General features: G+C 47.0%; 3 protein-coding genes across 7 annotated transcripts in view; 2 read left to right on the top strand and 1 right to left on the bottom strand.

Moving 5' to 3' along the window:
* The window catches only part of AGK (acylglycerol kinase), a 37,091-nt gene extending 35,198 nt beyond the window's left edge, over positions 1-1,893 (top strand). The window contains exon 15 of the mRNA XM_054631637.2: positions 918-1,893. Within this exon, the coding sequence (XP_054487612.1) occupies positions 918-1,055 (138 nt within the window). The 3' untranslated portion in view covers positions 1,056-1,893. The remainder of the gene's footprint in view (positions 1-917) is intronic.
* An 893-nt stretch (positions 1,894-2,786) lies between these two features.
* DENND11 (DENN domain containing 11) lies at positions 2,787-18,361 on the bottom strand. 2 transcript variants are annotated; one of them, XM_054631636.2, is made up of 9 exons: positions 17,907-18,359; positions 12,529-12,628; positions 11,312-11,470; positions 10,474-10,627; positions 10,096-10,234; positions 9,495-9,626; positions 9,155-9,305; positions 8,893-8,961; positions 2,787-7,807 (listed from the first exon to the last, which is right to left on the bottom strand). In XM_054631636.2, the coding sequence occupies exons 1-9, from the start codon at positions 18,160-18,162 to the stop codon at positions 7,612-7,614; spliced, it is 1,356 nt and encodes a 451-aa protein (XP_054487611.2). In that variant the 5' UTR covers positions 18,163-18,359; the 3' UTR covers positions 2,787-7,611. The 2 variants fall into 2 exon arrangements, 1 of the variants encoding a protein (XP_054487611.2); XR_013182303.1 differs by having other exon boundaries at positions 7,728-7,807; positions 8,893-8,957; positions 17,907-18,361.
* Positions 17,279-22,140, top strand: part of WEE2 (WEE2 oocyte meiosis inhibiting kinase) — a 22,200-nt gene continuing 17,338 nt past the window's right edge. Inside the window, exon 1 of one of the 4 annotated variants that reach the window (XM_077178331.1) lies at positions 17,279-17,419. In XM_077178331.1, coding sequence (XP_077034446.1) covers positions 17,407-17,419 — 13 coding nt within the window. In that variant the 5' untranslated portion in view covers positions 17,279-17,406. Of the gene's footprint in view, positions 17,420-18,471; positions 18,801-20,707; positions 21,617-22,140 lie in introns of those variants that run through there. The other 3 variants (XM_077178330.1, XM_077178329.1, XM_077178328.1) reach the window with 3 other exon arrangements.

Genomic DNA, 22,140 nt, shown 5'->3' with positions numbered 1-22,140 from the left:
TTTGTGATTCTGAAAGAATACTCTGCAGTGCTGGGCTAAGTACAGCTGGGCCATAAGTAAGGGTTGTGGTATAAAATGAGGTCTTCATACTGCAGCTGCTGCTAAGATCTTCAGAACATGGGTGCATGGTACAGAGCACTCCTGTTTGACTCCATGGCCCAGCTCCAGTGAAGGAACTGGAGGCAGCCCGGATGAGTCTCACCAGTTCATGTTGATGGAGGTGGACTGCTTTGCTGTACCTCTGACTGCCAGAACTTGTACTGGTTCCCCTCGTCTGTGCTGCTCTGGTGTCCCAGTTCTCTTGGAGTTTGTTTGAGTACCCACAGCCCTTCTGTGAGTCAAGGGCACACAAAGCAGTCACTGAAGTTGTTTTTAGGTAGTCAGCCTGCCATTTTGATGAATGGTTTTAATCACATGGTGACTTTATCAGCATTAAACACTTGAGAAAATTCTACTGCTGAGTAATTCGTGGCCAGTAATTACTTTGCATCTCATGTTTCAGATCAATATAGTAAAACAATGCTGAAAGGGATTTGTAACATGGATTTAATAGAAGTTACTTAACAGGCATTTCTGCAGATTAGTTTATGTCACCACTGGCAGACCCAAGATCTAAGTGCACATAATTGTAGTTCCAATAGAAAAGAATCCTTCAGTATAAACAATGTGGGTCATTAGAGCTTCCTAGTGTTTAATTATCACTAATTAGTAACTAAGTGAGGTAACATCTCATGCACCAGACTCTTAATACATTCTGTGTGGTGAAGGATAGGTCTCCCTGTGTTGTGGAGAGAAAATGGGCTGGAAGGCACAGGCAGGGGGTCATCTTGGTTGAGACTGAGCTAAGTATGCAGCTGTTTTATTAGTAAAATCAGCATTGCTGAAATAACATTTGATGTTTAACTCACTGCACACAGGGCACTGAGGGATCCTTTGGCATTGATAATGAGGAGTATGAAGCGATGCCTGTGGAGGTGAAGCTCCTGCCCCGCAAACTCCGCTTCTTCTGTGATCCCAAAATAAGAGAGCAGCTGCTGCAGGCAGTGGTACAGTGAAAGTTCATGGCAGAGGGGCCAGTGTTCACCAGGGTCTGACTCTTCAAGGCACATGAGACCTAACCAACCTGATTAACCCCAGTAGACTAAGAAGCCTTTTGGCTATTTTTATGTGCAAGGTACTTCCTTTGGAAGTGTATGATTTGACTGGTCTCAAAGGGGTTAAAAATGCAAATGAAAATTCTGAAAAATGCATGTGAACTTGATGACATCTTCTTTTCCCCCTCCCCTAAGAAGTCGTCATTTACATCATTTACAGCACTACAGGCTGAGTGCTGTGTGCCAGATGCTACTGCTGTAATGCAATTGTATATTAAAGTAAAATTTAAGTATACTTGTCCTTGTGTTCTAAGAGTTTGGGTTTACTTTACCCATGTAAAAATCTTGCAAAACTTGGGATCCTGGGAAAAAAATATTTGGGGGGAATAATGCTAAGGAATTCTATGAAATATTGGAATTGCCACATTAAAATAGATGGTTGGTTATCGACTGTCACAAAATAAACTGGAAGTTGGTGATACAAAGCTTTGGAGCAAGTTTAAAAATTCCCCATATGTATCTTGATAATATATTTGTTAATTTTTTCATCTTGCCAGATTCAACAGCACAGAGTTCCAGTAATTATATAGTAGAAATGTATTCCTTTGACCAATTTAGGTATATTTCACAGAAGCAAATTGGAAAACATCATTGACCCAAAGCTGTACGAAGTACATTTGGAAAGACTCTTTAACAAGCTGAGTGAGTCAAAAAGACCTTTTTTTGTAAATATTCCTTTTATTCCTGCAGTAGTATAATACCAGTAAGGATATCCAAATAAAGTTTATTATTTATTGTGGCTGATTGCTCTTCTCTAATGTAAACAGTGCTCACCACTCCATATGCAACCTCCATCCACTTGAGCCTCAGTACCATAATTAGTTTTGTTGCCTTTATGAGCTTTTGTTTACAGCTTTGCTTTTATTGCTGAAAGCAAGTATTACTGACTTAGGCAAGCTTATCTGTTGCCCTTGTTCTAACTTAGAAGTTCATGTAATTCTGCCTTGCTTACTGGAAGAATGAAAATTGTCCTTATTTTTCTGATGTGATTGTCTGTAGTCAATGTGTTACGCTGTGGTCTGGTCTAAGTTCACTTGTTGACTCTGCTGTTATCAAAATACAGAGCTAAGTGAGTTGGCTTCCAGCAGCTCTGTCAAGGACTGAATCCTGGCAGCCTGTGCTCCAACAGCGTCCTCTGCTGGAGACATCTTAAAGGAAAAATGCCTTGAAAGAGGAAGCAGGGTTGGGTTTCTGCAAGATGCTGAAACCAAGCTGAAGGTTCTTCCCTGGACTACTGCAGAGACACAAATTAGCTAAACTGGGTGACCTTTGAAGTCCCTTCCAGCCCTAGCTGTTCTGTAACTCTTGACTGAGACTGAAGGGAACAGAAGCCTGCTAGTTCCTTTTCATAGTTATGCTGGTGGTAGGACCTGGTTTGTGCTGTCTGTGTTTTGGTTTGCAGTAATGAAGAGTGCTCAGTGGAGCCCTGGGTCACTCTCCAAGGAACATGGTGGTTGTGCTTTCCTCTTTTTGCTTGCCACAGAGACATCTGGGACATGGCTCTGCAGCCCCTGGCTCATTCAGAGTCAAGGGCAGTTCTCACCATTGGAGTTTTCCCTCAAGTTGATGTTTCTGTAATAAAATCAGCAATGTGTTTTTTCTCCAATGGCAGGAAAGACAAGGCAACAGCCATTTCAAAAAGGTAAGCTTTAATTGTATTAAAAAATACCCATGTTTTTAGTAAGCAGTTTCTCTACAGAGCCACAGGCCTATGGGAGCAACCACACATCTGCAAGATGCAAACAACATCAGAGCTGTTAGAATTACACCCAGCCTGCTGCAAGGGGTGAGATGGTGAGAACTGGCTCCTTGTTCATCTGTACCATTTTACAGGGAAAATCACTCGTTCTCTTCCATAGCTCCCATTGCAGTGTGATTCCTTGCTTGAGGGTAACCAAGAGATCCCTTCAGAATTGGTGTTGCTGATGCTGTTCTGATGTTGATGTACCAAGGATCATCTGAGACACAGGCAGGTATTTAAATATTCATATCAGCATAAGTTGAGTAGCTTGTACAAATACCATTCAAGTAGTTTTTTTCCTTCCTCTGCAGTTCAGAGTTCTTCCAGTATAGGGTAATTCTAGGCCTCTGAATTGCAACGTTCAGAAGGGAGGTGTGAGACAGACACTACATAAAATAGGCAGGGGCTGAACCCACTATCTAAAGTGTTGAGGAAAGGACTCAGTTCTCATCTTTCTGGCTGACAGCAACACAAAAATCTTTCTTTGTAAAACTCCCAAGACAGGAAGGAGGAGTAGAATCCTAGGTCCCACTCAAGAAAACACTTATTCTGGCTTCAACTTACAGTCCATTCTAGGAGGGCTTAAAATACTGTAACATAAATAAAAAGGAGGGATAACAATCTAATGATGGACCAACTCAAGGCACCTGTTTATTTTGACCACATTTAAACATTCCCATTTGAATGACATGTTCTATTAACCAAGATCTAAAATCCTGGTTCACAGGGATTTAGTTCCCTCAGTTTTAGACAGATCACACTGTTAAGTCAATACATTCCAGTCCCTTGTAAAAGACATTTATGTTGTCCTTTTTCAGAATCACTACACCCCACTGGTTTTGGGAAGGTGGGAAGAAGACAGCAACTAACTTAGAAGTAATGACTAGGATGAGAGTTCGGGTTAGTGTGCATGCTTTTTACCTAGGATTCTGCTTTAGGATAGAGTGCTCTTGCCCTGCTATTCCAGGAGCCACTGTCTTTCCACCTCCCTGAGCAAAGCATGCCTGTCCCTTGCACAGTCTGTGACCAGGAGGGCCACAGCTACTCCCAGCCTTTTGTTCATTAACTTTGACAGGTGTTAAAATGGGCTATCACCATAACCCTGCTTTACTGAATAACCTGTACAGGGAGCTACTTCCTCTTGAACAAGTGATGGAACTTTTTTCTGCCCAAAAGGATGGTGAGCAGGCAAGCTCAGCCCCTGTGACAGTGGTGACCATTGGCTGTAAGATACACTGCAGTAAGTACCTCATGTGTGCTAGAAAAAAAGGAAGTGGCATGTCTAAGACAAATTTGAATTCTGATTCCCTAAAGTGCCTTTCTCCTAGTATCCATTATAGTTCTTTATTAGCTCTATGCAGCTTGGCCTAACCTTGCAGTAAGACTTGGATGATTTAAATGTCTGGCATGGTGTTGCTTGTTCAGCTAGAAAACCAAGCTTTTATGTCTCTCATAAGCTTTACCCTCCAATGCAAAACAAGTAGTAATAATTCATTGCTTGATTATGCATTTCTAGTGCAGCTTGATTTAAGATGCAGTTAGGAAGCTCTTGTTCTCCTGGTTCAAGTCAAGCAAGTATAAGCTGAGAACCTGTATCCAACAATCTGAGTTTTGGAGAATACACAGGGGCACAGCACAGACCTGGTTACTGTAACCACCATTCAAACCTGGGCTCTGATCACAGCAACTGACCAGAGGCATTACACCCAAGAAACTGAAGGCACCACTGTAAAGGCAAAGGGAGAAGACAAATCAGTAATATCCTGTCTTATGCCACATTTTCACTCCTCTTTTGATTCAAAACATACCCAGTAGATGTGTCCCAGCTGCTACTATGCAGCAAAGCACCAATTGAGTGCCCAGGAGGGGATTTCGAATATCTGTACATAACTGTTTTACCTTGAATTATGGTATCTTCTGGAAAGATAAGACTCAGTTAAACTGGTTCCACAGAACAGTCCTTCATGTCCCAAGCTATAACAATTTGTTTCTATTATGTACCCATTACCCATTTCTTGAGAACTTTCCACATGACAAAAATAAAAGCACTGTCCTTTAGAAAAGGAGTGCAGGTGAAAGCACTTCTGCAGCTAATCAAATAAGGAAGGGTTAGGAGAGAAAGGTCTTCTTGTTCTGTCTTCTGTTGGACAACTTCCTGACTTTTGCAGCAGTTGCCTGCCAAGAGAGCCTTGACAGAGAAGCAAAATTACAAGGAAGAACAAAATTACAAGGAAGAACAAGATAGGCTGCAAGCATCCAATTGGATGTAGCACATGGATGCTGCTGCAGCAATCTGCTTGCTTTGATGCTTCTGCACCCATGCTACTGCTAACAAGTGAGGACCTGATTTCTGAAAAGCAGAGGTTTAATAAATGTCAAATAGGAATTTCAGGAGCTTCTGTGCAGTGGACTATGTCAGTGCAATCTACTAGATCTCATGTTCCAACACTGCTCTAATGCAGGGTGTTGGAAAGCCTTTGACTGCAGTGACTGTAAAATTTCAACATTAAATCAAAGGTTTCTGTTTAGTTTAGCAAAAGAACTACTGACAAAGAAAATAGAAAGTCATTAACAACTGATTACAGCTAAACTATGTAGCAAACCTTCCAGAAAGTGAGAGGAGAAATTGCTTGTGACTAGTTTCAGTTCTGGTTTTCTTTTGATGTCTGAAAAAGTGACAGCAGTACAAGGGCAGTTCAGCTGTACTTCCTCAGGGATCATCACTGCAGGCAGCATGTTAAAATGGAAGTGGAAGTTAGAGGAAAAAAGTGTTGGAGGTTGTGGGCCACTTAAATACTTCAGGTGTAAATTTTAAAACAAAGCCATTTCTTAAGGAAAAGAGACTGCTCTTTCCATTAAATGATACTCAGCTGTTTTTACCTCTCTCTGCATTTTTCCCCAGCCTTCTAAGGATGATGTTACAGTTGTTGTGAACAATTGATAGTATGAACAACAGCATATGTTCTTCTGTACAAAAACATCCCAAAGCCTTGAAAAAGCAGCTAGGGGAGTGACTGCTCAGACAGGCAAATTGCAGGAACAATTGCCTCCTCCTTTCCAGAGGGAGACAAACTACAGAGGGTATGCTTGGAGAACATTTGCTTCACCTGTTTCAAAAAGATGCTTGCCTGCTTTAGAGTGGTTCAGGCTCTGTCTCATCCTATAAAATGTTAGGACAAACAGATACATCAGCTACAGTTTGCATTCCTACAGTGCACAGAAAGCCCTCCAAGGGTGCTGAAATCTGTAATGATAGAAGCAGCAACTTCTCAGCTATAGCCACAGTTCAGGAGGAAGAACAGTCAGCTTAAAGCTGATATTGCTATTGGCTGAAGGATTTGGAGCAAAGCTGTATGTCACACGTGGAACCCACAGTAGCATTCTTGGATTTTGTATGGCCAGGAGGTTACTCTTTACTGGGATAGCCTTCTTGGGGGTAATGACCAGTCCTTCAGGAACTGAATCCTGTTCTTTCAACAGCATAAGAAAACATCTGTTTCATCTGGTTCTACAGCTCTGCCCAGAAAAAAAGACAGACTTGCTTTTAAACATTGGTCCTAGTAGCTGTGCCAGGTAAGAATACCAAACTCCAAGGGAACCTCCTGCAAACTTCAGTTGTTCCAGCTGAAAGGTGTGTTCTCTGTCTCACACAGAAAGCCAGGGATAGCAGCAGGCAGTGCTGAAGGCTCAACAAAAGGAGGATTAGCAGACAGTGTTAAAGCAAAGGAGCAACAAGTCCCATTAGCTACAAAGGAAGGGCTAGTGACAGTAGTTAAAGCATTCTTATTCTACCCCCTCCAGCCCAGCACCGTCCAAGCTGAGGCTGGACAACAAAGTGACTGCAAAGTGGCTCAGTGGTGTTGGTCCCTGTTACATGGAGACCATCTTGCTGGTTTGAAGATTTTAAACCAAAGCAGCAGGTGGGATGCAACTAAAACCCAAAGGTGGTGGTGGGATGGATTGAGGAGAGAGGCTGCTCTTCTCCAGCTAGGAGACAGGTCCACGCAGTCTCTGCCAGTTTTAGAGCACCTCAGATGCTGGAAGTGAAACCGTGCTGCTCCAGTAAGCAAAGTCAGAAGATCCTGTAGCATCCCCGATCCCAAACTTGCTTCTGCCATTTACAAAGAAGGGTGGCTTGACTCCAATTCACCTTAAAGTTGGGTGAGGAATGTTTAAAGGAGTTCTGGTTCTTATCATTGGTTTAACTGTCCCCACCAATAAATTTGGTAGGAGCTATTTATGAGATTGGGCCGTTAACAGCTTGTGCTAAAGCCCTCTTCAGTCCCCAAGTGGAAGGGGGATTGATAGGAGGATTTTCCAGTCAAGTCTGAAAGCTCAGCTATAGCATTTCACATTGGTTGTCATCAAAGTGCTTCCTGAGGTCTTCAGCCCTCAGGTATCCAGGCTAGGCCAAAACCTAGCTATCACTGGCAACAGTGAGATTTGGTGCAAAGGTGCCACTGGTCCTAGCTAGACAAAACAAAAAAACACAAAGGAAAGGGAAAGGGAGACAAAACCAAAAGGAACCTCAGAGCAGGTACTCACTGGGAAGTTGAGTGTGAGAAAATAAAATCACATTTTGTTTTAAAATTATAAATACTCTCCATATAAAGTTATTAAATAACTGTGGCTGTGGTGAGTTCCAGTGATCCTCCTAAGCAATGTCCGGCAGTCTTTAAAAAGTGATCTTTGCTCCCCATCTCTCTTGCCCTTGGTTTAAGTGCAGCAGGGGTTGTCAATGACTAGCATGACATCAATGCCATACACTTCCAGGAGGTCCATGAGGAAGCTTCGATCCCCTTGGGGATCCAGGCCCATGCCTCGTGCATGCTCAGCTGTCAGGGTCTTGTCCTGGCTGGCTGACACCTCCATCAGCGTCTGGAATATGCGGTTGTTCTGCTCCATGAAAAACCTAGAGGGTAAAGTTAGCAAAAGGGATTGTACACACTCTCCAAAAAGACAATGTATTTACCAAACTGGCAGCAGAGCCCCAGAACTGCACTGAACCCCCTTCAGCCAGAGATCCCACCTTGGTGGGTGGCGCTGTAGTACTTTTCCATTCTCTCTACGGTGACCCAGAATGAACAAAGATAAAGCAGGAACTATTAATTGACAGTGACGCTCCTGTCTGTGGGTGCCATTTCCCTCAGAAGGAGCCACGTTATCAGCTAAAGTGTGATCTGTGGTCACCAAGCAGGTACATCACGCCTACAGCTCCCATAATGTGAAGGAGGAAGTAGCGTTTTCACCCATCTGATAAGCCAGTGGGTAAATAAATTCTCCATTACTGGTGCAGAACACCCCAGTGAGAGCTACTTCTTACCTGTTGCTTTCCTAGAAACATGCAAAGCTATTCAGAAAGAGCTCTGGCTACACCTGTGAAGCTCAACAATCAGAGCTCTGCCCCCACAGCCCTTCACAGAGTCTCATTCCATTACTTCTCACCTGCTGCAGAGTGTGAGTAGCAACAGGCACAGCAGGGCTTCAGAGGTGGTAGCATGTGGTTTTTATCTAATTCTGTACCTCCCACTCTATACCCAGTTCTGCTTCCTCTCTTTGCCAGGTATGAAGTCAGCAACATCAGTGGGCCAATCCTTTACATGCAGGCCTGATCTCCACACTGTACCAACCCCCAGTATGGTACTGTGCCTGCTTTCCATGAACACTGTCCTTTCCAGAGCCAAATGTTCTGGCAGTAGTGCTTATGTTTGCAAGGGCATTCTTACATTTCTGATTGTTTTTTAAAATTTGCTTCTCCCTTCTGGCACATAAGCAACTCCAGTGGATACTACATTTTGGCTTCTCAAAATGAAAGGAAGGTGATCTGAAGAAGAAGAGCCAGAGTATGGTTTTGGAACCCTTGAGGAAGAAAGCTAACTATGGAATTATGTCAAACATGCTGTTTCATAATATGCCAACCAGTGCAACACAAAATCAAGTGCAAGAGGCTCCCTAAAACTAGCAGTGTCCAGCTAAGTATTAGAGGTAGCCACTCACAAGATAAAAAGGTCTTCTTCACAGGAGCTGCAATCCTCGCCCACTTCTTGAGAATACATTAACATCTGCCTGAGAGAAGGGAGACAAGTTAATTGCACGTTCCTACTGTGAACCTCAAAGCTTTATGAGACAACCAGAGTCTTCAAGAGATGAGCTGAACCAGTGGGATATTTTGAAAATACTACAAGGAGGAAAGTACAAAGGAGCAGTGTCCTCTTGATTCCACATCTCCTGTCAGGAGCACCCAGACCTCTGTGATTACCTTTGGTCATTGAGCCGTCGGTACTTCTCCTTGTCAGCATTGTTAATTTTCAGGAGTGGTTGCAGATGTTCGTGATGCGTCTTCACATTCTGGTTGTCCACATAGACATCATAGAGATCCCGTTTCTGCTCAAAGATCTTTTCTGTTGTACCTGCCAAAACCAGAGAAGATTTTCAGAGCAGCATGTTGCTTTCCCAGCAGACCAACTGTTCTCTCTTGCTTGCATAGTTAGTCATTCCATGCACAACCTATTGCTCATCAGTTCTATTCCACAGTCTGGTGTCTCAAGACTTTTTGCAGCCTGAAGCTAAAAACATCACACCTAATCCATCATACTTACAGGCCACGTATGATACTTCTGTCTCCAGCATTTCTATGTCTGCCACATTCACATAGAAGAATGGTTTGGACTCTGGGACAGTTCCTCCAAGACCAGGCAGAGAAACATTTGCAAGGCAACAACAGCAATACACTGTGGACAAGAGAAGTACATCCTGAGATGCTTTTGCTTTCCCTCAAGGCACTCTGAACCCCAATTGCCCAGTTCTCCCACAGGCCTCTAGAAAAACCATGGTCAGAGCTCTGAAATGCCCTTGAAAACCAGAACTTCTCAAATGATGACATCTTGTTTTGCATAGGAAATAATCAGTTCTCCCATAGGAATCCCACATTTTAGAATCCACACATTCAGTCAGTGCTCTTATTATCCTGTGCTGACAGGAACTGAGTTTGACAGTGCCAGATGTGTCCTTACTCACGAGGCCTGAAGAAAAGCATTTGGTAGGAAACGTGTAAATGCAGCCTGAGCGGTGTCTTCACGAGGCATGGTCACAATGGATTCTGAACACCTGCATGATGTCTGTCCCCTCAGTACTTGCAGGCAATTTCTGCAATGCTTCAGCCTACTAGATCAGAGCTCTGCAGTGTCCCTGGAAACATACCTCTGTAGCAGACAACTCCAACTGGGGGTGGTGAAAATATCAGTATGCGCTTGCGCAGCAGGGCAAACTTCCAGAGGACGAGGATCTGCTCACCGAAGAATTTGATGAACTGAGACATACAGCCAGCAGGGTGTGTGATCTGCAGGTGGAGCGAAAGGGAAGAAAACAGCTTAGAGGTGAAGCAGGGACACATGCACAGATGCTAAGTCTAAATGTGGGAGCAAGACCAGCACACAGCTTGCAACGGTCCAAGTAACAAAATCTTATCTAAGCAGCCTGCAAAGCGCGGGAGTGACTGCTTACATAAAGGAGTTTGAGGCACCAGCAAGGAGCAGCAGCCCTCTGCCCATTCCTGCAGGCCTCAGGCACCTGCCTCACCTTCATCTCTGGGTACATGTATCTGTGGATGGAAGGCAGCCAGTGGACAGGTTGCTGAGAGCTGGGGGTGCCCTTGCTATCAGGGAGAACTCCTTTCTTGTCATCATAGAATGCCTCTAGATGGGAGTAGTGCCCTGGCATTTCCAGCTGGTGTCTGGAAAAGAAAGGAAAAAAGGGGAGATCTGTAGTATCTCCATACTATTGTTTAGTGCCTTGCCCCCAGCAAACATCTGCTCTCCCAGCTAAAAGGGATCCTGGGTGCCTCAGTTGCACAGATTCATCCAGGAGGGCTGAAGAAACATCAGGACTACCAGCTCTCAGTGCAGCCAGAGAACACACACACACTGACACAGGCAGTGAGCTGGGGTGTGCATAGCACTGGTCCTGTTTTAAATACACTCAGGTAGAAACAGTTTTCTACCATCACCATTTTTGCTGCTGGATCCACTCAACACAACTGAAGCACACAGCTAGCCAGGAGCATCATTACACAATTAGAAGCCTTTTGTAAACCCCTAGTAAAATAGTTTTCAAAAGGAGAAAAGGGGAACTTCTTGTTCTCTCAACTCTCCCTATGACACTTAGGTCTGCCTACAATAACCAGGGTTTGGGTATCATTTGACTAGCCTGTTAAGGAAGGAACAAACTGCTGCTAATCAGTTCCTTGTCTCCTTCACACTGTGAACCTGTAATACTTTCTGCAGAAATAGCCAGTCAAGGAAACCACAGCAGAGCATTGTCACTGAATTCTCACTTGCCTAAAACTGCTCTCCATAGAAGGAACATCATTACCTCTCCCAGGTGGGGAATGGCCAGGCTCATTCCCAAGGGAACTTACCTGACCTGGTTCTCCAGGAAGTGCATGTACCTATACAGCAGTGTGTAGGAAGGGGAGAGGATGCCCACGGACTTCATGCGGGCACCACGCTCTAACTCACTCTCCACAGGCATGTTGGCAAAGCAGGCCAGGCCAAAACAGAGCCCCTTCCTGAAATAACTGCAGACAAAGGTTTGACAGAAGGGTTAGTGTTACAAAGAGGGAAGAAGAAGAAAGGTAACTGAGGGCTGAAATTGCTGATTTGGGAATATATTTTCTTGTGTAAGGAGCTCCCTGAAATCCCACCCTGCTAACTGAAGGGCTGTGGACAGGCCTTGGGTGCCCCAGTCTTCTGAGTAGCAAGACAAAATATTTAAGGCAAGAGTTCCCAGGAGTTTCCACTAAAGCTCCTACCAGCCACGTCACAGGCCAGTAAATATAAAATAAATCAGTAACTTAGAAGGAAGACCAACAGAATGCATGATTCAGTCAGAGCAGAGCCCTTCCTCCAAGGAAGAAGCCTGCAGTGAATGCAGGTCTGAGTACACTACAGGCTACTTGGTCATATTTTGGGTGCCAGCACATTGAAGCACACTCTGACTATCAGACTGCAAGAGTTCAGTTCACATGCCTTTAAGAAAGTAACTGTTATTCCTGACCAAAAGGAACTGTGACACTGCAGTTCATTGCAAAACATTGCTGCATTGCAACATTGGGTTAGCAGAATGCAGAAAAATTCCTCTCTTATGTGTTTCCACTGAAGGAACTAGCAAAGAAGAAAGTGAGACCTGTTTATAACAACATTTAAAGGAACCGAAAGACCTGTCAGAGTTAAGAACATTTTTCTAAGTCCTGGTCCTGCAAAATCCTTCCCATTTCAGGTCTGCCATTCCTTGCCCTTCACCCTAGGCCTCTGCTGACAGTCTCAGTAGTGGCAGTCCAGATCATCTGCCCAGTACACATTAAGATTTGCACAGCAGCGAGAAGTTGGCCTGCCCCAGTTGGTCTCCACAGGCAAAGCAGACATACAGCAGATCCCTGCAGCTGGCTGGTACTTAACATGATACTGCAAGTGTCTGAAAAGTATCTTTGGCACAGGTAGAAACAGCTTAGCAAGTCGGTTTCTGCAGGACCCTAGCTTCCTAAAAGGTATTTTCCTTGCATGTTCTGAATTAAGAGCTGGTGGTTTAGGTGCACAGCCAAGAAAGGAAGAAGTAACATAGCTCAGATGTACTCACATGAAATCTGACTGGATTTTGTGGGACCCGCTTGCCATGGATTTGAATTCCACACCTTCCAAATCTATATCTTGGGGTAAACACCATTCCACCATGTTGCCTGCAGAGAAGCAAATCAATTTGGGTAAGCTTGAATACAGTACCCCTTTCTAAAATGCACATATCATCAACAGCAAGTTGTTGCTTTTCTAACCCTGGGACACCTGTTAACAGTGTCCTAACACAACTCCTGGAACTCCCAAATTGTCACAGGCAGTACATGACATACAATACTCCACACATCTCTTGCAAATGTTACTTGTTGTAGCACAACACACAGACACTGCAGGACATTTGGGGCCACTTCTGAAGCTAGTGATATTTTGTGGATTTATCCATGATAAGCTCACTTACAGAGCAGCTATGATTTTACCTGATGGTGCATAAGCTTTGGTCTACACAAGCATCTATCCCATAAGAAAGAACCAAAGGACAGACTGTTGCTCTTTAGGATGAATTTCTGGGATAGCTCACACTACCACCAGTATTGTTCTTTGCCTGTGCTTGGCAGGCCTGGTCAAACAGAAACCCCTAAGCTATCATCCAAGTCATCACTTCTTCCCTGAAATGTCTCCTATTTTCTTTAGGATAGGAGGAGTTACCTGAAGCTTTATATGGGGACTGAGGTGATCCAAGTACTGCAATGTGTTTGTGCATGCTAGAATAACCAACAAAAAAGTACATAAATTACAGGCTAGATCAAGATCAGCAAACATCTGTCACCTGCCAACCCAGCCAGAAAGCATGCAGTTGTTCAGGGGAAAAGGCCAGGCCTGAGGAGCCTGATCCTGGAACAGATGATATCAGAAAGGTCACAAAATGTCCCTAAAGCAAATGAAGTCCAACAAGTTTACCACAGACCAAAAAAGGGGTGACTTCTCACACTTTCCCATGACAGCACTTCAGAGCCCAACCTGCTCACCTGGACATTCCCACTGTACTGAGATGTGCTCCAAATTTACCCACCAAGTTTATGTTCTCTGTCAGTCTGCCCACAGCATTTGAAGTCATGTGGCTTAGTTTTAAAAGCAAGGCAAACAAACCAACATTCTTCAGGATAATGCAATGGCAGGTGCACCACAAAGGAGTTTCCTACTGGTTCACTCCTTTCCCTGCCCTTTGGGGTGAGCATTCCAGCAGTGCTTGCACAGACAGCGTACATTTGGAGGGGCCTTACACTCAGCCAAGACTCTTGAAGATATTTAAATCTGCGGCCTCATTTCTGAAGCCTGTCTTTTGTCTCATTACTCATACTGCACAAGTATATGCCTGCACAGGAATAGGGCTTAGCTACTGACATTTAAATAGGCTATTTTTCTTCTCACATAGATGCTGTATTCACTAGACCTCCCCCAGCCCTGCCTGGCAAGGACTTCAAAAAACCCAAGAGCGTTAGGCATGGCAACAGGAGGAGCTGTGGTTCCAGGAGCCCAGTGGCAGTGCACAAGCAGAGCTCTCCTGCAGAGCCGGGGAGCAGCAGCAGCCTCGTGACCCCGAGCGCAGCCCTGTGCAGTGACAGGCGGGAGCACAGAGCTCTGCTGTGCGGAGCCTCGGCCTCTGAGGCGTGTGAAAGGCTGGCAGAGAGAGCCACTGACATCATAGCAGCCTGCACGCTCCCCTGGAGGGCTGCAGATTATATATAGATGGTGGCTTTTGTTGTTTGGGGCTTGTGTGAGCCTGTTTGGTTCGCTTTTTAAAGGCGCAAGAACCTTCCTTGAAAGCGTGAGGAAGTCAACTCTTGAGACTGTTGCCTCATAACCATGAAATTGTGGTTAAGGCCAGATGTGCTTTTAAGCATCCCTTATTGGTCACTACCTGTAGATTCATAGATCAATAGGTGAGAGTGCCAGCAAGAGCAAAGGAAGATGGGCTTTGCTCAGTTCAGTCACAAACACTGTCAGGTGTCACATCCGCGGCAGAGGTGTTAAAGCGGACATTGCTCAAACAATGCCTGTTCTGTAGCAGCAATAAGGAAAGGATGCCTTGAAACAGATCTTTACCCTGCATGTGACCTCAAAACCAGCTCACTTATCAGGTAGCTATTTCTTTTTCTGGGATCTATCAGGAGCAACCTGCAGCTGTGCTCCTGGCTGTTCCTCACGCCACCTTGCCCCATGAGCACATGAGTGACGTGGCAGTCAGAGAACAAACGCCGAGATTAAAAAGTAGGAAAGTCAGTCTGGCGAAACAGGAGAGCAAACAAAGGAGAGACTTCACCCAGATGCAACAGGACTGCCAGTCTACCCGAGAAACCAGAGCGGGGAGGAGGGAACAATGTTGTAGAAAAACAGGAAGCACTGCCCTTCCCCACGGAGAAAGCAGCTCTCATGCACACAGGAAACTTTCCAAGTGAGAGTCACCCAGCATTAGGGAGCAGACTAGTGATTCTGCTGAGAGTCAGATCTGCAGATCTGATCTCCTGGAAGCTATCTCCCACCTTCAGGTCAGGTCTGAGCCAGCACTCATTTTCTAGTGTGCAAAGTTAAGGATGTTCTTCCTCTTTCCCTTGTATTTCCCCTTTCCACATCCTCCCAAAGAAGATATTGGCACCAGCATTTGGGGTCATCACCTGTCACTCCTCACCATTAGATGTTTGCTGAGGGCTTTAGGGTCCCCTGCTGTGCAGTGCTACCATGTTGTGCCAGGACAGGAGAAGCAAAAAGTGAAACCTAAACATCACACTCACTCCATTTCCTGCACAGGAGAAACGAGGGACAGAAAAACAGAATATTTGCATGTTCACTGGTGGAAAACACATTACTTCCCTCTTTTCCCTCCTTGTCTCCATTACTCACAGACCCTTTAAACTAACAGACTGTGTGGGACCTCTACAAAGGTGACTGTTATCAGCTGTCCCACAACAGCAGTGAGGAGAGCTCCTTCTCAAGTGCCACAGGGTTCACCATGCTGCAGGTGAGACCAGCACCGATTCCGAAGCTCTTATGTCAGTCACTCACATGAGCACTGACAGTGACAGGGACACCGGAACTGTAACAGTGACCTGGCAACCTCATAACCTACCTTTGGAAGCTCATCACATGCAACTGCTGTACACTAAGCTCCTCTGTTTCAAGCCCATCTAAATTTTGGAGGGAAGTTGTTACATTCTTTATTAGCATGGTCACCACTTCATGCTGCTCCAGTAAAACCTCTCTTGCCCACCTACTTGCCTGTGGTTGGGCAGACACTACCTGGGATAACAACCTGCACAGCCACCACCAGAAATTCAGCTGTTCCTGTGCCTCAGCAAGCTGCCAAAGGAGGTCCATGCTTTTACTAGGCAGGCTCAAGCAGGTTTCCAGCTCAGACACTAACTGGATGATTTCCTTTAAGTCATACACAAGGACCAGCTACCCTTACAAACATTACAGAAGTCCCTCACACTATCTGATGTGGTTTACCAGTAATTCCTGTATTCTCTTTTTGACCTTAGCAAGTTCACACCACTGCACCTTCATGATGTTTTTCCAAGTCCACACCCTCCACGGGGCACTTTGCTCCCCAGCTGTAAAGCTGACATTTGCTGGTGAATTGCTCACAGTCCTATCATCCCTGCTGGGTAGCAGCAGGAGGCTGAATCTTCCTGGACTTGACAGACTACTCCAAGACTGATGACACCCAGCATTAACTGCACATCAGATGTGAGAAGAGCTGTTGCCCAACTTTCCCTGGACTTCATTCAAAGCAACAGCTGGTTCAGAAAAACTCCTGAGAAAGCTCAGCTTTCTGCCAACTCTCAAGAAAATCTCACAATTTCATAGAAGGCATATGCTGTCGGATTGAAAGGCAACCTGCTGTTGCTGCAGTCACCCAGACTCTCTCATGTTTTGGATACTTAGGAAAAACACCTCCATTTTCCATCTCCTGGTGGAAAGATGACATCCAATCTTATTTCAGATTTTTATGAGTGAATGACCTCTAGACTGAAGACACTTCCCTCTGGTGCAGTATGAAAGGGTAACTTCTCAAAATCCTTGGGTGTTTTGGGACACAGCAACCATGCTGTCTGACAGTGGGCACTGCTGGCACCACATCACTCCAGCAGCTACCTCCTGTTCTCTACTTCCTTCGGATTTTCAGTTCAGGACTGGCATTCAGTCTTCACTGCCAAGGCCCTCTTGTGAGCAGGATGTCAGGTACTTTCCCCTTCCACTGATGAACTAACCTCACTGTGCTTTACAGACTCCTGTCTCTTGTACTTTTGCTGTGGATCTGCTAAGGCAGTGCCGGTCTAGAGAAGAAAGAGGAGCTCAGTCTCACTCCTGGGCTCCTGAATCTCTCTCTTGCCTTTGAACCCCAGGTTGGTGCCTGGCAGCCAGAAGACCCAGCAATGTGTCTCAGGACACCAGACCCCTCTGCACAGTGGTACCTGTGTTCACAGGTACAAGGCAGGTGCTAACTTCCTATCTGTGTCCTAAGATCCTGTTTGGTGGATACTGTGGGAGCACTGGGACTAGGAAAACAAAGTTAAGACATTTTCTGAAATGCTGACTTACAGGTTTGAAATTAATAACCTCTGTCAGTAGTGATACAACAGCACAGTCCAACAACACTGAGAGTGATGGATACAGCAGTGAGAAGTAGAAAATAAATTCCCTTGCCCCTCTCCTCTGCCCTCCTGGATCGCAGCACTCTTTCAAAGCACTAAGTCCCAGAGATCCACCAGAGGCCAGCCTCTAAACACACTGGTCACCAAGAAATAGGCAGCTGAGCTGCTGCTGCTGCTGGTGATCATGCCCTGCGAGCCTGCCGGATTTACGCCTGCCACAAACGCCATCCATCACCGATAGCTGCGGGCAGGCCTGCGCCACTCCACGGAGACAGAAGGATGCTCTCAAGATGCTGCTAACAGGTTGGTGCCCTCCAGGCAGCGCTGGGCAGAGGCTCGGCCTAAATCTGTGCGGGGCACAGGGGATGCCCCAGCGCCGTCCACAAACTCCCTGCGCCGTGGAGAAACACCCATCCCTCTCCTCCGAGCGGCACCAGACGCGGCGCCTTCCTCCCGCCAGAACTTCTTCTCGGCGGGATGGAGACCAAAAGCAATCCCCTTGTGCTCCGTTTTCGGCAATGCCCACTGCCCCCGCCCCCGACCCCGGCAGCCGTGCGGTGAAGCCGCGGTCCCGCTGGGGCGGAGGGCAGCCCGGCTCCCGCGGCCGCTCAGCGCGGGGTCCGGCCACGCCGCCCAGCGCGGCGGGAGGAGCGGTCTCTGGGGGGGCGGGATGCGGGCAGCGCTCCCCAAGGGAAGCCCGGTCCCGGCCGCATCCATCTTACTCCAGCGGCACCGGGAGCCCCAGGCCCGGCCCCCGCGCTCCGGCCCGCCCGCTCCCGGCGCCGCTCACCCGTGCGGGGGTCGAAGGTGACCACGAAGACGGCCACGATCTGGTCCTCCTCCGCCTCGGCCCGCTGCGGCCCCGCCGCCTCCGCCGGCCCCTCGCCGTCCCACGGAGCCGCGCTCCAGCCGCCGCCGAGCCGCCGCCCGCCGCTCCCGCCGCCGCCGCCGCTGCTGCTGCCCGGCTCGGCCGCGGGCGGCGGCGCCGACACGGCGGGGCCCTCGGCCCAGAACAGCAGCGGCGCCTCGTCCGAGCGCTCCACCATGGCCGGGCCGGGCCGGGCCGAGCCGAGCCGAGATGAACCGAGCCGAGCAGAGATGAGCCGGGCCGGGCCGTGCCGAGATGAACCGAGCAGAGATGAGCCAAGCCGGGCCGAGCCGAGATGAGCCGAGCCGAGCGGGGCAGAGATAAACTAAGCTAAGCTAAGCCAAGCTAAGCCAAGCCGAGCCGAGCCGAGCCGAGCCGAGCCGAAGCGAGCCGAGCCGAGCGGAGCCGCACCCCCCGCGCCGCACCGGCGGGGGGCGGGAAGCGAGGGGCGGGAGCACGGGGGTGTCACCGGCGGGGCGGGGCTGGAGCAGCCGGGGCAGCCGGCGGAGATCCCGGCTCGGAGCTCTCCGGTGCCGGCTCCTGGAGGAGCTCGGGGGCTGCGGACAGTCCGCCTGCCCGTGCTTCATCTCCTCGCTCCGGGCAGAGCCAGCTGCCCGCCTTCTGTCCTCCCCCGGCTGTGACAGCAACGCCGAGCAGCTGCCTCCCCCAGCCCCGTTAGCGCCGTCCTGCTGGGAAAGCCACGGCAACTGGGCAGAGCAACGGGGGCAGGCTCGCACCCCCTCAAATGGCTGTGGTGGAAGCTGTGAGCCACAAATCTGAAGGAGTCAGGGATAATGGTCCAGTATCAGTACACTGGTATGTGTACACACACACACACGTGTATGTATATATATATATATATATACACGCATATGTACATATGTGCTACAGAAGGATGTGAAACAGTTCTGGGCAGAAGAAGCAGATTGAAAGCTGGGGGCAGAAGCATGACCAAGGCATCTACAGTCAGCCAGCTTTTTGTAATTACCGTCCTCCTTATGCCACCACCAATGTCATTAAGTGTCACTAGGATTAACTTGGTTCCCTAGGTCTTTCTGATTAATTGAATTGCCCAATTAAGCAGGCCCCAATTAAAAGGGAGATACTGTCATAAAAGCCTCAATTGTCTAACTTTTTTCCTGTTGAGCAGTTCTGAGCGTTCAATACCCCATTAAGAAACCCATCATCCAGTTTCCTTAGCACTGGGGTTTGGGTTTTTTCTCTTTTTTTTGGTAACATTAGCATCCATTTGCTGTGAGCTTCATTTCAGACAGCTCCAACACTGAGTGGGCATTTTGTTTCGCAAAGCCCATGCACAAGTTTACTTTGCAGAGCTATAGACCAGAGTAGGTGGTTTTTAGCAGATGGAGTTTTTCAGAGAAGGTGACTGGTAAAGAAAAAAAGAAACAAACCCTGCACAATATTTTGTTACTGTGTAAAGAAAAGCCAGATTCTGCAAATACTTGGCCACATGCTTTGCTTTAACTGTATAGACAGTGCCAATCTTCATTTGGATGAATATATTTTTGCATGTTGGTGACGCTGAAGTGACAGCTCGCTTCTATCTTCATCTCCACAGTAGTGCTGCTACAAATGTCAAGTGTCTGTCCCCCAGCAATCCAGGCAGGAAATAAATCCCAAATAAGAATTTCTTCATGACCCACACGAGCTATTTGTGGTGCAGAGCTGTTCCTGGTCCCCTCTGCACTGCAGTCACACCAGTATTGCCCCAGCATGAGGGAAGGGATGCAGTGGGAAGAGCAAGCAGTGACAGGGAGCAGGGGCTGCCAGTGCTGGCTCTGAGATGTGTGAAACGTCATCATGCTCTGAGCTCTGAGTTTTGCTGAAAAAACCCGTGGGACAAGGGACCTGGGGGTACCAGAGCAATTGATATGGCTTTGGCCAGAAATCTGGGCCTGCTGAGAGCATACTCTTTGTTGGATACATGCAAAAAACAAAGACCACATTTTCTACTGTTTTATTATTTCACCAAAATTGAAATGATTTAGGCTGGAAGATAATATTACCCCTTTAGAAATAAAAACTGTACTTCAAAAGAAAATGAACACCTTTTCCCTCCAGCTGAGGGCTCAGGAAATTGTCATCAGGTCTTTGAACAGTCAGGAAAAATGTAAATGAAAGTGTGGTAGCTTTTATTTTTAAAATGCAAGATGAACAAGCTGGCCCCTCTTTACACAGCAGGTCCAAGTTTTCACCTTTACATATCACATCCCTCTTTAGAACAATGGATAGTTCCTCTAAATCCTGAGGGGGGGAAAAAGTTTAAAAATTGTTTAAGGTGGGATTGAAAACTGGTCTGAAGGAATTTCCTTTCTGAGTACTAAAAACATGTAGTCCTGGGGACTAAAGGCATTATTTCTTCAGAATGAATATATTTCAATTTACTGTTTCAGGTACTGAACATCTGATGGATGCAGTCAGATCCCAGCAGTACTGAAGTGGCCCTGGATCTCAGCTGGCCAGAGGCTGCAGACACAGCTTGTCACAGCAGCCAGCCCTGGCACTGCCAGGCTTTTGGACCTCGCTCAGGATAAGGCACAGGGAGATGCAGCACAGGGAGATTAAACATTTCAGGCTAAGAGAGGCTGCATAGCAGCAACAGCTCTGTGCCTGCAAGAAATACTGCAACTCTGGGCCAGATGCAACCAGCTCTGGGCTCCTGGCATGTCCTCCTGAGGCTGTTTTGGTGAATTGGATACAAATCATTTCTCTGTCAAATGAATTGTTCATCACGGTCTTAACAAGCGGTTTCAGAGACTCATAAGGCCATAATTTTCATTTAAGGAATAGGTTAGGAGAGCACAGAGAGCTCAGCCCTGTGTGGCCCTGTGTGTTCTGGTGGGAATTGCCTTGATGTGTGCAAAGGAAAGCAGGTGCTGCTTCTGCCAAGCACCCATCTCCTATGGGCAGCAGCCACCTCCAATCTCTGCACATCCTTCTGGCAGCTGTCCTCAAGGCTAAGAGAAAAGGCTGCTGTCACCTTGTCCCCAATTAGTTAAAACTTGCTCTAGTCCCACTTTGAAACACAGGTTGCCAAAGGCTCAGAAGATTCCTGGTTTTTACAAAGAGCTGCAGTGAGGAGAGACATTGACCTGAACAGAGCAACCCCACCTCTGGGGCTGCCTTCCCAGCACAGCTCCTCCCTCCTCTCCTTTGAAACCCCAAATGGGAAGCTGTACCCAGACCTGTGTATGGCTCCTGACTCTCTCCTGAAGTCTTATAAATGATACATTCATAAATCTCTACGTTATAAATTAGGCTAATGTCCTCGCCATGCAGGCTGCAATGCTTGCCCACACTAACACACAACTAAATGCAGGAAGTGAAATTCAGACTTCAAAGGATGAAACACAGGCTCCCATCATCACAGGGGCATACAGGTAAAAGGTAAAGCCCACAAAGGCTGGATCTCTGATGGGATTATGGAGCAGACAGGCTGTCAGCAAACATCACTCCCCCTTCCAGGCCCCAGGAAGCTGGAGAAGGGATAAGCATGCAGGAGCAGGGAGATGACAGACTGAGAGGGAGTCGAGCTCCTTTCAGAGCTGGTTGTTGGCACTGCAAATCCACATCCAGAGAGAATCCCTCATCCACCAGGCAACTGTGGACAGGTGCTGCCAAGCTCCAGATGTTTCCCATTAGCATTGGCTCAGGTGTGGGGTGGTTATAAATGGCCCAGGGCAGGAGAGAGGCTGTCTGTGGGGTATCTGGTGACTCCCTGGGGCACCCTCTGCTTTTACAGCTGTATGTAGCATGGATTTTTTTTTTTTTCTCCCTTCTGGTTGAGAAATTTAATGTAGAAGAGAGTGAGTGGAGGCTGTGTGTGTTATTCTTCAGTATGTGTTTCCTTGTGTGATGGGAATAGGGGAGAGTGGAGTTCTCTTGGAAACTTACTAGCAAAGGCAGTGGCTTCTGAGTTGTATCTGACTTATGCCAGTAAGGCAAAAAGCAAAAATCTGTTTTTACGTGAGCAGTAGTGGAATGGCTTTGTACCTGGTAATTCTGGGGTGCTCTTCATTAACCAATGCTGTCTGGTTACACTGATGAATGACCAAGGTTTCTGTGTGTGTGGGATTGCAGAGTGTGGTCAGCAGAACTGATGCCCTTATTGAAGCGAGGAAGAAGATAGGCAGCA

This window comes from Agelaius phoeniceus, chromosome 5, assembly GCF_051311805.1.
Source record: "Agelaius phoeniceus isolate bAgePho1 chromosome 5, bAgePho1.hap1, whole genome shotgun sequence".
NCBI lineage: Eukaryota > Metazoa > Chordata > Aves > Passeriformes > Icteridae > Agelaius > Agelaius phoeniceus.
The sequence above is the reverse complement of the archived record's forward strand: the minus strand, read 5'-3'. Positions and strand labels throughout refer to the sequence as shown.